Source organism: Trichinella spiralis (genome assembly GCF_000181795.1).
Source record: "Trichinella spiralis strain ISS 195 chromosome Unknown Scfld6, whole genome shotgun sequence".
Taxonomy (NCBI): domain Eukaryota; kingdom Metazoa; phylum Nematoda; class Enoplea; order Trichinellida; family Trichinellidae; genus Trichinella; species Trichinella spiralis.
The window spans coordinates 3786824-3800397 of NW_003526945.1; the positions used below are offsets into that span (position 1 = coordinate 3786824).

Genomic DNA, 13574 nt, shown 5'->3' on the forward strand with positions numbered 1-13574 from the left:
CAATAATGCATGAAGATTCACAGTGTTTCATAAAAATTTATTAGGGAGAGAATTGTGATTCTTTTCATTGCGCAGATGGATACTTCAAATTCTGCTATATCCGTGACTCTCAGGCGTAAAATATATCCCTATGAACTGTATTAATGAAATGATTTATCTGAAAAAATAAAATTTATTTCTGAATTTATAGATTAAATCGCATTATTAGAAGCCAACTTTAAATACACGTGCATCAGACTGCATGATAGCAAAGAAACGATTTTACATCGAGATACCTCATATCTGCTTAAGAAAAGTCTGTGATAGTGAAATCCAATTCAGATGATCTGCTGATTAAGACTGAACTGTGCAACAGAGAATATCAGTATGGAACTGAAGATGAAGTAAAACATCTCACACACAATCTATTCCTGAAGAGAACTGTAGGTTTGTCTTTATCAGTGGCTTTATTCACCAACTCTTCGCAGAACACCTCTACTGTTTCTGTATTTCTTAATTATACTATATTCCATTACTGTGCTCTACCGTACTTTGTTTCTTTAATTAATTTATTCATTTATGCTAAAGGACTTGTTATTATTAGTTTTACTATCAAACGGAGTATTCAATACGTCGAGATAAGCTAAAATAATAAAAATGAATACTTACATGTAGAAACCACAGATCAGTTCGTCCAATGCGTTATTTACTCTTAGATGTATGGTAAATATCAGTGGGAAGCATATATAAAATTTGGGCGCAACAGGAGTGTTGATATTTACGGTTGCACACAGTCCACAGCAATCTGAAAATGTTTTTGTGAAGAATTCTTTATGCTAACGTAATAGTGCAGTCATCTGCATTTATCCAATTATATTTTTTGTTAGATGTTGATTTCCATTTGGTCTGAGAAGACCAACTCTATGAGAAACGGTAGGTTACTCTTATGGATGCATGTTAAATTGTGCTTTGATTCATAACCTGCCAAGTAGTTTCAGATTCTGCTTTGACCACGTTTTAAGGCGTTTTCTAGTGAAAGGTACGGTGGCTTGGTTCATTAAGAACAATCATTTAAATGATTGGTTGTTAATAATAAAGCATGCTGACCCTAAATCAATTTCTACCGCCAATAGATTGCTTTCTACATACTCTGTCACAGAAAATGACTTCATCAGCAGTGCGGTTAGCTTGTTCATAGTACAGCAATTGCCTTGATCAAGTTTCACCTCTATTAAGTTGATCATCTGAATTCACGTGTGATTTTCTTTTCTTTGAGACGGGTATTTTCTGCTATTGCAAATCTCTGCCTGCTCTTTAGTAAAACAAACAAGCTTGACGGGCCTTATCTTTTGGTAAAATTTACATATTTCTCTGGAAAATCTTTGTTTATTCACGTAATCCAATGCAAACAGCGATGTAAACCTGAAATACTCTTCATCTGAGGCTCTCGATTAGCTGCCTGTCATGCAGCTTACTAGAAGATAGTGATTTTAATTAAATCTGTTACAGCTTTGTTAATAGTTAGCTACTGACCAGATTTCTTTCATATTTCAGCGGACACATCAGCCACTGCATCAATCGTTTCTGATAAAAGTATAGTTAGAATCAGTTCTGCTAATGTTGTATTTACTCTGCTGTCTCATCTTTGATCCATTCTACCAGTGTGCCCCACATCATGCCATGCTCTGCGTTGCCAAAATTGCAGTTTTCAAAGAACTTACTCAGCTATGCAACGTTGTGCTTGATGTTCTGAGTGTGAAGCTACAACGCTTAGACGGCCATAAGTGATGAATCTTTCTTTTCTTTCCTTTGTAATTGATATAATAATGTTTTGAAAGTAAAACATTAAGGTTCTATTTAAGTTTCTTAAAAATCATTTCTGGCTCATTGAACTTGCAAATTTTGATTAAATGTGGCTATTGTCATTTAAATGTGATTTTCATCTGCATCATTATGCGGTACGTTTAATGGCATCAACGCAAGATGAACATTTATCAAATTAAATAGCTAACGAACTGATAAACGATGAAGAACTACAATATCTATAAAATGACTTACAGTGCTTTATTCAGAGAGCCACCGCACTTCTGCTGAACGCGTGGAAGGAACTGATTTTCCTCACATGACGTTATTCCCTTTAACTTACTGTTGGCTTATTTATTTACCTGGAGCAGTTGGATGATTAATATAAAATTTTCTTATCAATCTGACGTCGCGCATGCGTCTAGCAACATACGTAATAATGACGAATTGCAATTAACAATATTGCATTTTTGAAAAACAGCTTTCAGCACTGCAAAACATAAGTTTTCCACTATCTTTAGATGCATTTACTTTTAGTAAAATCTTTAACAAAATTGATTTACTTCAATTAAAAAACTTTTTAAAAAGATATTTTAGCATATTTTATCCGTCGTCAATGGTGGACTTGTTACAATAATAATCATTGACGTGCCATTAGCTGTGAAATATAATTAGAAATTGTTCGTGAGATATACGATATTATAAAAAACTGCTTCATCAATTTCATTATCAAAGTATGTTGTTGCCTTTCACATAGCATCGCAAAAATGTTTGCTTTTAAATTTTTTCTGATTTCCGGTATAAATACAGTTAAACAATCAGAATATATGTTATGCAGTAGAAAGGAGCAAGCACAATTTAATTAAAGAAATGTCCATTGCAATATATTTTCTCTGTTAATTCAGGAAATGCCTAAAATGTTATCTGTCATTTCATAATCCACCTTCATCGCATTTCCCATCAAATAATTCAAAAGAATTATAAAGCAGTTGTTTTTATGCATGGCTTGCTTCTTTTTAATTTTTTAACCAAAAAATGCATATTTTATAAATATACTAATCATCTGATATTGTAGCCTAAAATCATGAGGCATAGTTTTCTAAAGGCACATACTACTCACCAAAATGCTTTATAAAAAAATTCAGAACCATATTTTTGAAGTAAAATGTCTAAAATGATACCCACACGCATAACAGTAATCAGTGGTGTTAACTAATAATAATATATTTGGAAGGGGGGTGAGGGTAGACCTGATTTCTCCAACGAACTCCGCCTGTTTTTCCACAGTGAATTTCATTGATTGCTGCTCTGAAGCATGGTGTTCACTTATGATTTTGCATAGCGATTGTCCCCGACGTGTACTATTCGCTTAGGCAATTTGAAGTTAAGCAGTTTTTTCTCTAGGCAACCTAATCCCATCAAAATGGCAACCAATGAAATTTAGCTGCGTGCATCTGTGTGACAACCAATGAAATTTAGACGAGAGAAAGTAGGCGGAGTTCGTTGGGGAAATCAGTACTATCCCATATTTGGGAAAACAAATAAAGAGTAACTTCTAAATTGTAATCACCAAAGAATATACTTTTTTGATGTTTGAAATGCAAAATTCATTTTTCTCAAAATAACATAATGATAAAATTAGTGATGTACTGATAAAAATCTGCCTGAATTTTATTACATTCAAACCTGACTTTCGTAGATACTGTAAAATATTACTTGAACCAACTGGAGGTGAAATGGAAAGTGGCGAATGGGGGAAGTTATTTATTCGTTCGGCTCATGCCAGAGCATCACCTTTTGATTTAGTATTTGATATTTCATTATTTTCTGATCGTTTGTTGCCAGCTACGACTGATCAGTTGAAGTCGGCGTTTTCTCGTTTTGCGTCTACTGAATGCAGTGGATCTCGATTTATGACAGCAGAAGATTTTGTTTGCAAGTTCCTATCTCTTCCAGTGGATGCGAAGTTACATTCCGCGACGGTAAAGCTGCTTGCTAGAGCAGCTGATAAAGATAAAGACGGACTTATTTCTTTTGAAGACTTTTCAGTATGTTATTGAATATATATATATATATATATATATTCTTATTTATTTACAATTTGTTGAATTTTTTCATGGCACCTTTAACATCATGGTATTAAAAACATTTATACTTTGTTTATTTTAATTATAATTTTAGTAATTTAATCTTATGCTAAATTTTTAATAAAGCAATTTCTCATACTAATGTAACTAAAGGTTGTAAAAGAGCGTTATTGTTTTAACAATTTCGAATGTTATCGAAAAAATTTTTAATCCATAAAATCTCTTTTCTGAATTCACGTGCAACTGTTTATTCTAAATAATATTGAAGATGTTATATGCAATACTGGTACGCATTACTGATGCAGGTGCTTTGATCACTTTCTGTTTTTTATACATCATTCTTTCATTATTATCTCGTAATTTGTTAGTTTTCATAAGACACGTGAAAAGTTAATTTTCTTTTTGCTTTCATTTCAGTCAATAACTTGTTTGTTAGTGCATTTCGTAACCTTGGAACACAACAGTTGTACAGATAAGCACTGTTTTTGTTTCAGTTGTATGTTGAATTGCATCCAATTACATGCATTTTGAATCAGCTTTACACAAGACACTGCTATTAATCCTGTCGATATAATCGATTGAAAGTTTTATTTTTACAGTATGACATATTGATTTTGAAGTTTAGTGAATTGTTTAGAAAAACATATATTGTACATATACACATGGCATATGAAATTTCAAACTCAGAACTTAAATAATATTGTAAAATTTGATAGTTGTTAAAAATGCTATTAATTATCAAAAGTTAAAAACAGTTGTCGTTGTCAGGAAGAATTAACATGGCATTTTCCTTTCATGACGTTGCATTTTTAGCAATTTGAATCTATGCTGAGAAGTCCGGATGCTTTGTATTTGATAAGTTTTGAGATGTTCAAATCGAGCAATACTCAGCCACCGCAGATTTCATTCCAAGATTTCCAAGATGTGGTCTCGCTGACCGAATCTGGCAAACTTTATCCGTTGCAGCTGGATTCGGATTTTGTTGCCCGTTACTTTGGCAAAGATCGACGTCGACGAATTGGTTATTTGGATTTTTGTGAACTTTTGCACGACTTCCACAAAGAGCAAGCTCTTGCTGCGTTTCGACATTATGACAAGGACAGTTGTGGCCGAATCAACGTTGATCAGTTTTGTCAAATTATGTTCACCGCCAAGAGACATCTATTGAACAATTTCATGGTGGAAAATTTGCGAAAATTTTGCGTTCGAGAGAACGTCGATTATGTTTCTTATCCATATTTTGCTGCTTTTAATGGTCTTTTCGAAAAAATGGAACTCATGAAACGCATCTATCTTAATGTATCCAAGGGCAACATGCAGACCGCGGTGGGTGTTTTTTTCTTTTACTACTTTTGTTTCATAAAGTTAAAAATGAAAACAATTACCATTATAATTCTGCACTACCATTGAACTCCATTCGGACACGGATAGTAACATTTCGCGTTTTACCTGTTATAAAAATTACAGTTGTTCCATTATCGACATTGAATTTAAAGCAACATTTGTCAAATCTGCTTTCCAGGTGACGAAAGAAGATTTTTTGCACAATGCTCAACCGCACGCGCAGGTTACCCCTCTGGAAGTGGAGATTTTGTTCAAGCTTTGCAAGCTTGCCCACGCTGACCGATGCGTGGTCACATTTGAAGACTTCGAACATATAGATCCAGATCATTTGAAAAGGGTGAGCTATATTAAACGACTGATGAATATTCAAGCGGTCAACAATCCAGCCGACCGAGATGCGTTCATTGTTGCTTTGGAGAATGTTTACAGGTTTTTTTTCTTTCTTTTCAAAATTATTATTAACAGGTATAATTTTCTTCATTTGCGTCATTGTTTCATTGATTGCAGATTTTCGCTCGGTTCGATTGCCGGCGCCTGTGGTGCCACAGTTGTCTATCCAATCGATTTGGTGAAAACTCGCATGCAAAATCAACGTACCGCCATTGCACTTGGAGAGGTGATGTACCGAAATTCGTGGGATTGCTTCCGCAAGGTGATTCATCACGAAGGTTTATTGGGCTTGTATCGTGGCCTGACGCCGCAGTTGATGGGTGTTGCACCCGAAAAAGCGATCAAACTTACAGTGAATGATTTTGTCCGTGACAAATTTACCCACGACGGCAATATACCATTCTGGGCAGAAGTGATAGCGGGCGGTTGCGGTGGAGCTTCACAAGTATGCACAGGCGTTTCATTTTTCAAACACTTTTCCCATCAATAAATCAAATCAAAAGGTTTATTGCTTATTTTTAGGTAATGTTTACCAATCCGGTGGAGATTGTGAAAATTCGGCTTCAAGTGGCTGGTGAGGTGCGCAACGGCAGTGGATCGCGTGTGGGACTTGGATCCGTCTTACGCGACCTGGGCTTGCGTGGTTTGTACAAAGGAGCATCGGCGTGCTTTTTGCGTGATATTCCATTCTCGGCGATTTATTTTCCACTGTATGCGCACGCTAAACGTTGGCTTGCCGACGCAGATGGCCACAACAATTCTTGGTCGTTGTTCTGCAGTGCTTTCATAGCCGGAGTGCCGGCAGCAGGTTTATGCACACCGCCGGATGTTGTCAAAACTCGACTGCAAGTAAAAGAAGTTTTTCTCTTTTTTGGTTTTGTACTATATGCATTTGCCTAATCAGTAATTTTTCACGTATTTTAAGGTTGCCGCTCGAACTGGCCAATCGACTTACACCGGAATTGTGGACTGTTTCAAGAAGGTGCTTCGTGAAGAAGGTTGGCGTGCTTTTTGGAAAGGTTCAGCAGCTCGAGTTTTTCGAAGCAGCCCGCAGTTTGGCGTCACGCTTTTGGTCTATGAATTACTTCAGCGTACGTTCTATGTCGACTTCGGCGGCACACGCCCCACTGGATCCGAAGTGCCGGCTGTGACAACTCGTTACGATCATCAGGAAGCGGAGAATCCGTATCACTTCGGTGGTTACAAATTGGCTCGGGCAACATTTTCAGGAATTGAAACAAAGTTTGGCCTTTATTTTCCCAAATTTTCCGCCTCTGCAAATTGAATGTCCACTACTGTTGGGAGTCAATTTTTGCTCATTCTTCTACTGGGATAGGGGTGGGAATTTGGGTGGGTTTTTTCTAACCGGTTGCTTTTTCCCCACACCGCTGGTGTGAGTTGAAATCCAACACCGTATATCGTGTTCTCTTGAACGGAATGCGGATGAAATTTTTTTTTGGTTTTTGTTCCTTTTGCTGGTGATCTATCTCCCCGATCAGAGTAGCTTTATTGCAGTGATGCAACTGCGATTTATTCAAAGCACTTCGTCAAAGAGGGAAACGAACGCGACTGTTTTTTTTAATTTCAAATAAAATTACATCTGCCTTTCAGGTCAATTTTTGTTCGTTTGCTAATTTGCTACAGCTGTAGCTAACTTAACAAAAAATGACAATGAATGAATTGTGTACCAGCTCGATAATCGTGATACTTAAACAATCTTTTTTATTAGTATAATTTCACGCTTTTAAATGACATTATACAGTATTGTTATATTGCAAACGTAATGTTATTTCAGTGCGACTGAGCAGCTTTAATTTCAAAACAAACTGTGCTGTGTCTATTTATTTTTCAATGCATATTTATTTATTTTAAGAAACTTTCATGAATGAAAAAGTTAGTACAATTTGTTTTCCATCCGCGACATCGTCATTGGGAAGATTCACGAAATGATCAGAAATGTTTATTTTATAGCTCAAGCATTAGTGCATTAATTTGCGAGCGCTGCATTTTTGAAATTGATAGCAGGAAAATTATTTTGTATCATTTTATCCGTAACATTTCCCTTGAAATAGTCCTATTTATATTTAGTGCTGTGCGAAAATTGTAATTACCTTTTATCGATATCAAAAAGTTTTCACAACGCAGAGTGGCAACAGGAAAAAAGAGAACAAAATAATACATCCGTTAATAAAGAAAGCATTATTATCAGTAAAGTAAGTAAACATTTTAAAATAATAATTTAAAAGAAATGGAAATTGTTATATTTCTAAAAATATGAAAGAAGTGAAAATGGCTCTTTTAAGATTAAGTACTCTTAGAAATAAATCTTCTGGATTTTACAAATTCACTTTGCAAAAATAGGCGATGATGGTAGATGATATATAAATTTAAATTTTATTGAAAGCTTCTAAGCAGTAGACGTGCTCCGTCTTGCTTAGCTTTGATTGTTTGATTAGCTGTTGCGAAAATGTCTGTTCGCATCAGAAAAGCGTTGTGGAAGCTAATTTGGTCAACGTTCATTTCAACACTGGCAAAAGATGTTTGCCCAAAGCGGTTAACTGAGTTTTGCTAATTGGACTATTTGGCTTGTTGTTGGGCAAACTGAAGCTTTTTTAACAAGTCAATATGCTCTTTAGTTGGAGAATTAATTGGCGACCAGTAGTTGGTCAGTTCTAGCTAAAGCGAATTATTGTGCTGAATATTTTACTTTCTCTGTTTGTGAAATTCACAATGAAATAGATTCGATTTTTATTGGAGCTATTTATTATTTTTAAAGAAAAAAATTCATTCAACGCCCAGGTGTTCTGAAGGAAAAGTGTCATTCTAATAAAATTGGATTATTTATTTAAAATTCACTTCAGCCTATGAGCAACATACGGTGGGTTGATAAGCATTTTACTAATAGACAAGCTCGATTTCATAATTTCCCTAATAGCAGCACATCAATTTCAAATATTCCGTTTTTTCTTTGAAATGCTCCAAGCGTCATCTGAGAATATTCATTTAATTAACGCTGACTGTGAACCATTCATTGCCTCTGACAGCAACTACTAAACTGAATAAAGCACTGAAATTGTACAAATGTCCTTTAAAACCTCTGGTCTTATTTTATTTATGCAATTTCTCACTTTCACCATGAGCACTGTTGAAAACAATTATCAAAGAATAGAAGTATTGAATTTTTCTTTCTCGTTCTTTGTTATTTAATTTTTCGTGTAAATATCTCTGATAAAATTATTAATCTGTATATCGCTTAACGTGATATTGATTGTCATACGCAATAAGTAGACACTTTATTGTTTCAAATAACCAGCTTACAAGGAATTCTACAAGCACACACACACACACAACAAAACACATTCTTTCTCAACACATTTATCAATTACTAATAATTATTAATTGTCAAGTGACTTGATCTTGAATAACATTAATTTCACTGTATTTCACTGAACTGTATTTCTGCTCTGTTACTGTATTTCATTTGAGTGCTGAACATTTATGCAAATTTTCTTACCAGTATCCGTTAAGTCAATACGAAATGTTAAATGCAGTTGAATAATTTAATTCTATGGAAAACTGCCAATTATTTCAAAACAATTTTCAATATTTACAGACGCACGAGTAAAACAGTAAAAGCTAGAGTTCCCTTTTTGTAAATGAGAATTTTCAATACTACGAATAAGACAATTTCTCGTGGTGATGAAGTTTGGTAAAACATCAAACAACGGCCATTGTTGAATTGCATTATAATATTTGAGAAGCTTTTTTCAATATTCTTAATTTTTAATTATGATGATAACCTTATTATTGTTGCATTTTTTCAAAACAACTTTTTGAAACATTGATAATAATTGTGATCAAGTAAAAGATTACTTTAACAACCGACAAGAAAAGAAAGCAACTTACTTTGGTGACGAGTTGCTAGTTTGTAGTAGTGGAATTATGGAAAATTGTTGCTTGCTTGCACTGTTGCCACTTTTGTTGCCAATGCATGTTCTTGTTGCGTGTTTTTGTTCTGTCATTTGTTATTGCAAAGCTTTTCCACAGGTAAGCCTGTGCGCTGTGCTGTGTTGCTCGAAAAATATGGTCAATTAGTAATTTTCTTCTTCCCATCTTATTACTCATTATCTTCACATATTTGGATCAAGTGTGCACTTATCATTTTCTAATCAAAATGCAACGTTCAATAGGCCTACTAAAACAAACAAAGTCGGTTTGTATTTGCTAATCAAATTTGCATACGCGTGCTTAAATGAAACATTTTCAATAATTCAATTTTGAAACAAAATAAGCGAAAACGAATGTCATTTTTATTTTGAAATATAATTTAAAAAATAAAAAGAAAAATTCAATAGAAATATTATTAAAGAGAAATTTCATCAATGTTGCTTTCAAAAGTTGCATAATGGGATGATCATTTCAAGTTGAACAGTTGGATAATTGTTCATTATTCTGATATTTATTATTATTATTATTATTATTATTATTGTTAAATGTGTAATATTGGATAGTGCATTTACGTATGCGCTTATACATATATATATATATATATATATACATATATATATATATATATATATATATATTTCTTTGAATAGAAAAATCGATCACATTATTGAGTGCTAATTTTAGTATAGTTAAAGTTGAAATGCTTTTGTTGAAGTGCAACGTTGAAGTGGGGCAGATGGAGGGCCGGAAAAAATATTCGTAAAGTCAGTGAACAAGCAAATCAACAAGAGGCTAATGGTTAAGGTCTTTTGCATTTGAATCACAGAACAATAGAGGTGCAAATTGATCTTAGTACTTTGTCAGAGCGAAGTTGATGAATCTCAAGAGTACATAACGGCTGTTTGGTGTCTGTCCACTGTGCGTTCATTGATTTGATCTTCTGATTCGGCTGTCGTACGAATTTCAATTATATGAAAATTTCCACACACACGGTATTGATTGAACAATTTTAGCTGTATATAGTATCACTGTGAATAAAAATAAAAATAATAATCATAACAATGCATGAACATTATTTGAAAAACTTTTACGTGGTCAATATGAATTTCAAAATGGTTTTTATTTCAATCAGTCGCGTATTAAATTTATTTTCTGCGTGATCTCGTTCCAGTCGCTTTCCAATAGCCAATAAGAAATGAGGTGAAATAATGAAAGTGATTTTGAACCAAAATTTAAAATCAGCTTCATTGAATACTTTAGCCAGCAATGACCGAACGAAACAACGAACCGAAATCCGTGCCGGATGTGGTGTTGGATTTTGAACAGCACATTGGCATCAAACTTCCGGAATATTTTCGGACAGAATTTTACGTAAACCGTTGGCGTACAGGTTGGAAAAACGACTGGAATCACATCAAGCAACTGATCAAAAGTTATCTCACGAACCGCACCGCTGCTGGACTGGACGATCCAGAACTGATCGAAAAGTGGATTGAACTACCCTGCGTTGCCCGCATGCTCCCCTACATGCGCATGTCCATTCGACCAATGCAAATTAATCATACAGACAATTCCATCACTGTAATCATCATGCTTGGCAATATCCAATTTAACAAACTGCCATTTGTCGCCACTTCTCGTGATCTGACTATGTTCTATTTTGCCACTGGCGAGTATATTTTACGGGTACATATATTATTATTATTATTTGTTGCACTAATTTTATAAATCGAATTTATATTCTAGCAAGTGCTTCAACAGGAACGTTTGACAAATGTTCAATCAGGTGTTACCCTTGTATACGACTTGTCCGGTTTGAACGTGATGGACTATGCGAATCCTTATTCACCGATCATGCAGATGTTTTCAGTAGGCGCCGCGCTAATTCAAGAATATTACTGCGATCTACTTAATGGACTTTATTTGCTAAACGCTGGAACGTTCGTCAAAGTAGCCGTACAAATTATGAAAAGGGTTCTAGTACCTCGCACTCTGGGCAAGGTAAACATATCCCAAATTCAACACATCACTTGCACTGATGTAATTGAATTTTTGTCAAATGGGAAAATTTCGATAAAAATTTCATATCATTAATAAATGATCTTGAATGTTTGTTAACAACGTTGAAGAATATGGAAAAAGAATTGTAGAAAAAATTTTTACAGTAGTGGAAATTGAGTAAAATATGGTAATCCTATTATTATCAAATATATAAATGAATTAGATCAGTGGTCGAGTGGTTGTCCATTTACTTGTTATCTTGATTACAATAGGATCAATTTCAATTCCTGTTGGAGTTTGAAAATTTTCTCGACAAATTATTTTTGCATACAACAACGAGAAAAGCTATTCATTAAAGTTGCAATTTTTAACGACATAAACTTCTCCTTTTGCAGGTTCACATTATCAGTGGAAATGAAACTTCTTGCAAATTATTGCAAAAAGTTTCCAAAAATGTAGTTCCAGTGGCATTCGGTGGCGAATGGACAGAGACAAATCCACAAGTCCATCGCACCAACTGTTGCACGCTGAATAAGGCACTTCCTGACTCACCACTCCGCAAGGTGCTTTCGTTGCCCGACAGAACGTTAATTAGCATCAAAGCTCAGAATGACCATTCGATTATTATTAAAACCGAAGCAAAACAGACAATACTTTGGCAATTGGTCACTTCTGGAAAAATTGAATTTTCCATTGTTCACCAACTTGGTGACTCTACAGACGACGGTACAATTCCACTTGTCCATACTAAATATATTTCTGTTTTAAAAACAAAAAAAATCTGCTTTTCTAGAGGACGTTGTTTACGTGATTCCGCGCTTGAAAATTGTCACACCACTGGGTTCAGCAATGCCGGACCATGGAAAAGTGGAATTAAATCATCCCGGACAGTGCATCTTTTACTTTCGCAACGTTTCGTCGACTTTTTTTCGAGTCCGCATAGATTTCGCCTATGCCCTGTGCAAAAATAAATAATCACCGCCATTGTAGCCACCATGCTTCTTTGATAAAAAAAATAAAAGAACTTTTCCTAAAACAAATACTAAACGATTCTTTCATTGAAGGAAAAATTCATTCAAAATTATTCTCAAATAAATTTATTCTTTTCTTACTTTCAACCAAGCATACACCTCATTTATGCACACACGATACAAACGACATGCTGTAGATTGTTTTTTCCTCTTTAATTCTTACCTACTGATCAATATCTTCTCTTTCAATCGACAACTTGACTTTTGTTCACTTTCAGCATTCAATTTTTTCACATTGTTCTGATTAAATTACAAATATTAATAATCAACTATTTTTAACTTTGTTTGATCTGACATGTAGTCTTTTTTGATGCTTAAAAATTTTAATAATGCACAATGCTAGTTAAGGCGAACGATTCTGAATGATTCAACTAAAAGTTGCAACAGAATTTTAAAAGGCGATTCTGATTATTATTGCCATCGTATAATTATGTGATAATTAAGCAACGTGATATTTATAACTTAATCGACAATTTAATAATCAAACATGTTTATGTGCATTCAATTTATCTTGCAATGCTTTTATTCAGAAAAGGGAAAATTTTTAACATAAACATTATAAAGGATAAATAAGATATGTTGTGGATGTGAAGGAAACATTAATAAACTTTAAAGCGACGTAATTTTAAAGTTTTATAATATGAAGCAAAATGCAAACTTCAAAAAATAACATTGTAAAATTTAACAAAAATGAATTCATCGTTAAATACAGTTTACAAAAAAAGGTGATTTAGTTTTCATAGCTGTATAGCTTATTATTCCTGAAAATTGAATTTAAAGACAAATCACTTCAATACAAATTTTGAAATGGATTGAAACAACAGTTATAAAATTATTAATGTTACTTTTTCCCAAAAATTAAACTGATTGCGTACAGTATTTTTTACTTACTGTAAAATATTTTATTTACTAATTTACTGATGCCTTAAATTGAGTGACACTTTCATTAAAAATGAATACTTTCAATAAACTCATAAAATTCAATTTTATA

At 34.0% G+C, this 13574-nt stretch overlaps 5 protein-coding genes across 5 annotated transcripts; 3 read left to right on the forward strand and 2 right to left on the reverse strand.

Annotated features, from left to right (window-relative positions):
* Positions 1–153: 153 nt before the first annotated feature.
* Positions 154–836, reverse strand: Tsp_08647 (hypothetical protein). The gene is made up of 3 exons (XM_003373873.1): positions 821–836; positions 649–784; positions 154–157 (listed from the first exon to the last, which is right to left on the reverse strand). Exons 1-3 carry the CDS (start codon positions 834–836, stop codon positions 154–156), a joined length of 156 nt encoding a protein of 51 aa, XP_003373921.1.
* A 2682-nt stretch (positions 837–3518) lies between these two features.
* Tsp_08648 (EF hand domain containing protein) lies at positions 3519–6888 on the forward strand. Its single transcript, XM_003373874.1, has 7 exons — positions 3519–3830; positions 4683–5195; positions 5392–5642; positions 5721–6048; positions 6126–6452; positions 6529–6636; positions 6694–6888. The coding sequence occupies exons 1-7, from the start codon at positions 3519–3521 to the stop codon at positions 6886–6888; spliced, it is 2034 nt and encodes a 677-aa protein (XP_003373922.1).
* A 600-nt stretch (positions 6889–7488) lies between these two features.
* Positions 7489–8055, forward strand: Tsp_08649 (conserved hypothetical protein). The gene is made up of 3 exons (XM_003373875.1): positions 7489–7654; positions 7692–7816; positions 8008–8055. The coding sequence occupies exons 1-3, from the start codon at positions 7489–7491 to the stop codon at positions 8053–8055; spliced, it is 339 nt and encodes a 112-aa protein (XP_003373923.1).
* A 551-nt stretch (positions 8056–8606) lies between these two features.
* Positions 8607–9625, reverse strand: Tsp_08650 (hypothetical protein). Its single transcript, XM_003373876.1, has 2 exons — positions 9510–9625; positions 8607–8670 (listed from the first exon to the last, which is right to left on the reverse strand). The coding sequence occupies exons 1-2, from the start codon at positions 9623–9625 to the stop codon at positions 8607–8609; spliced, it is 180 nt and encodes a 59-aa protein (XP_003373924.1).
* A 1192-nt stretch (positions 9626–10817) lies between these two features.
* Positions 10818–12527, forward strand: Tsp_08651 (conserved hypothetical protein). Its single transcript, XM_003373877.1, has 5 exons — positions 10818–11237; positions 11298–11552; positions 11776–11847; positions 11948–12278; positions 12346–12527. Exons 1-5 carry the CDS (start codon positions 10818–10820, stop codon positions 12525–12527), a joined length of 1260 nt encoding a protein of 419 aa, XP_003373925.1.
* The last annotated feature ends 1047 nt before the right edge of the window (positions 12528–13574 follow it).